This window comes from Amphimedon queenslandica, unplaced genomic scaffold (assembly GCF_000090795.2).
Source record: "Amphimedon queenslandica unplaced genomic scaffold, v1.1 AMPQUscaffold_4339_Cont23681, whole genome shotgun sequence".
Lineage (NCBI taxonomy): Eukaryota > Metazoa > Porifera > Demospongiae > Haplosclerida > Niphatidae > Amphimedon > Amphimedon queenslandica.
The window spans coordinates 1-1,514 of record NW_003555348.1 but is presented as its reverse complement, the minus strand read 5'-3'; the positions used below and the strand labels follow the sequence as shown (position 1 = coordinate 1,514).

At 32.8% G+C, this 1,514-nt stretch overlaps 1 protein-coding gene across 1 annotated transcript; it reads right to left on the bottom strand.

The window, feature by feature from the left end:
* Window positions 1-692: 692 nt before the first annotated feature.
* Window positions 693-1,508, bottom strand: LOC105316164 (indian hedgehog protein-like). The gene has a single exon (XM_011410975.2). It carries the CDS (start codon window positions 1,445-1,447, stop codon window positions 860-862), a length of 588 nt encoding a protein of 195 aa, XP_011409277.2. The 5' UTR covers window positions 1,448-1,508; the 3' UTR covers window positions 693-859.
* Window positions 1,509-1,514: the final 6 nt, after the last annotated feature.

Sequence of the window (1,514 nt, the reverse complement as noted above, 5' to 3'; positions counted from 1 at the left end):
GTTGTGTTTATTTTGTTAAAGATGTTTGTTAAGGGCTTAGTTCCCTCATGCAATGTACTATAGTACAGGGACTTTGGCCTGATTTGTATTATAGTACAGGGCCAGCCAAATTTCACCAAAATTGAAAAGCAGAGAACTGTCAATTTTTATGATATTTTCTGATACACATACATGTTCTTATGTTGTGTAAAAAGTTTGGGCTCATTCCAATCAAATTTGGTTTTTTGAAGTTTCTCAAAAACTGTTAAACTTTACCATAATTTGAAAAGTAGAAAATTCTTTATTTTTATAATTTTTTCTGATGCATATCTATGTACTTATGTTGTATAAAAAAGTTTAAGCTGATTCTGATCAAAATTGGATTATTTACAAATTTTAAAAGTTGCTCAAAAATATTTCCCTTGACCTTTTTAATTACATTTCCTGCTACATATACAAGTATACTGTAAAAGGGACAATTATAAGTCTCCCCCTCACTGAATCACTGTAGCAGATTATAGTGCTAATTCATAAATATTAGAAACTATTTAATGGTTAATCTAATCTTATATTTAATTTTGATGCTACAACTTACTGCCAATACAGTACTATGCTAACCAATTGATGCTAATGCTATACTGTATTACCGTTAATGTTAATTCTAAATTTAGCTTACTGTGCAATATTTGTCCTAGCGCAATAAATCTCTTGCATTAAAATTAAAATTAAACTATGAAACTAAAAGATAATAATAATAAAATCAATGCAGCAAAAACATGCAGCTAAAGCCACATGCATAGCAAAAACTATTTTTATGTTAAAAAAGTAGCAATAAGTTGCTATAACAATAATTAAAAGTTCACTCTACAAAGTAGATCTACTAATCACTGCTCTTGATCAAATCTTCAACTTTCATTGGCTTGTAGTTGCTGTCATCCAGGAACACTTGACCTAGTGACTGGAGCATTGAAGGATACCAAGCAATCCCTTGCTTCTGTTTGCTATGAAGTGAAGTATGGAAAGTATCATAAAGATAACGTAATGGGCCAAACATGGCATGAGCAAATTGATGATCATTAACAACAGCATAGCAAGAAGCTACAACATCATCAACAACCACAGTACCTTCTCTTGTCAGTGGAGCATAAGCACCCTTGATGACTTTGCTAGATGTGCTAACAACTTCAACTGCTTCAATAACATCAGGAGATTTAGCAATAAACATCTTGTCACCTTTTTTCACTTGTGAAGCGAATATAGGTACAGATGATGAGATGTCATTTGTTTTGCTTGCATGAACAAGGTGGTTTGGCGTCAGTGTCAGCTTGTGATTACCTGATGTCTTTATGATTGTGTAATTTGCTAGTTGGTCATCATCAACGTCCAACATTGATATAACTGGACTATAAACTGGTTTATGGTTAGAACTCACAGCTAAAAGTTCCATTCCAATTTCTATATCTTTCATCAGCAATGGGCCGTTTCTTGTACGCACTACTGCATCCGGAGGGAAACAATAATTGTTAACTATATGC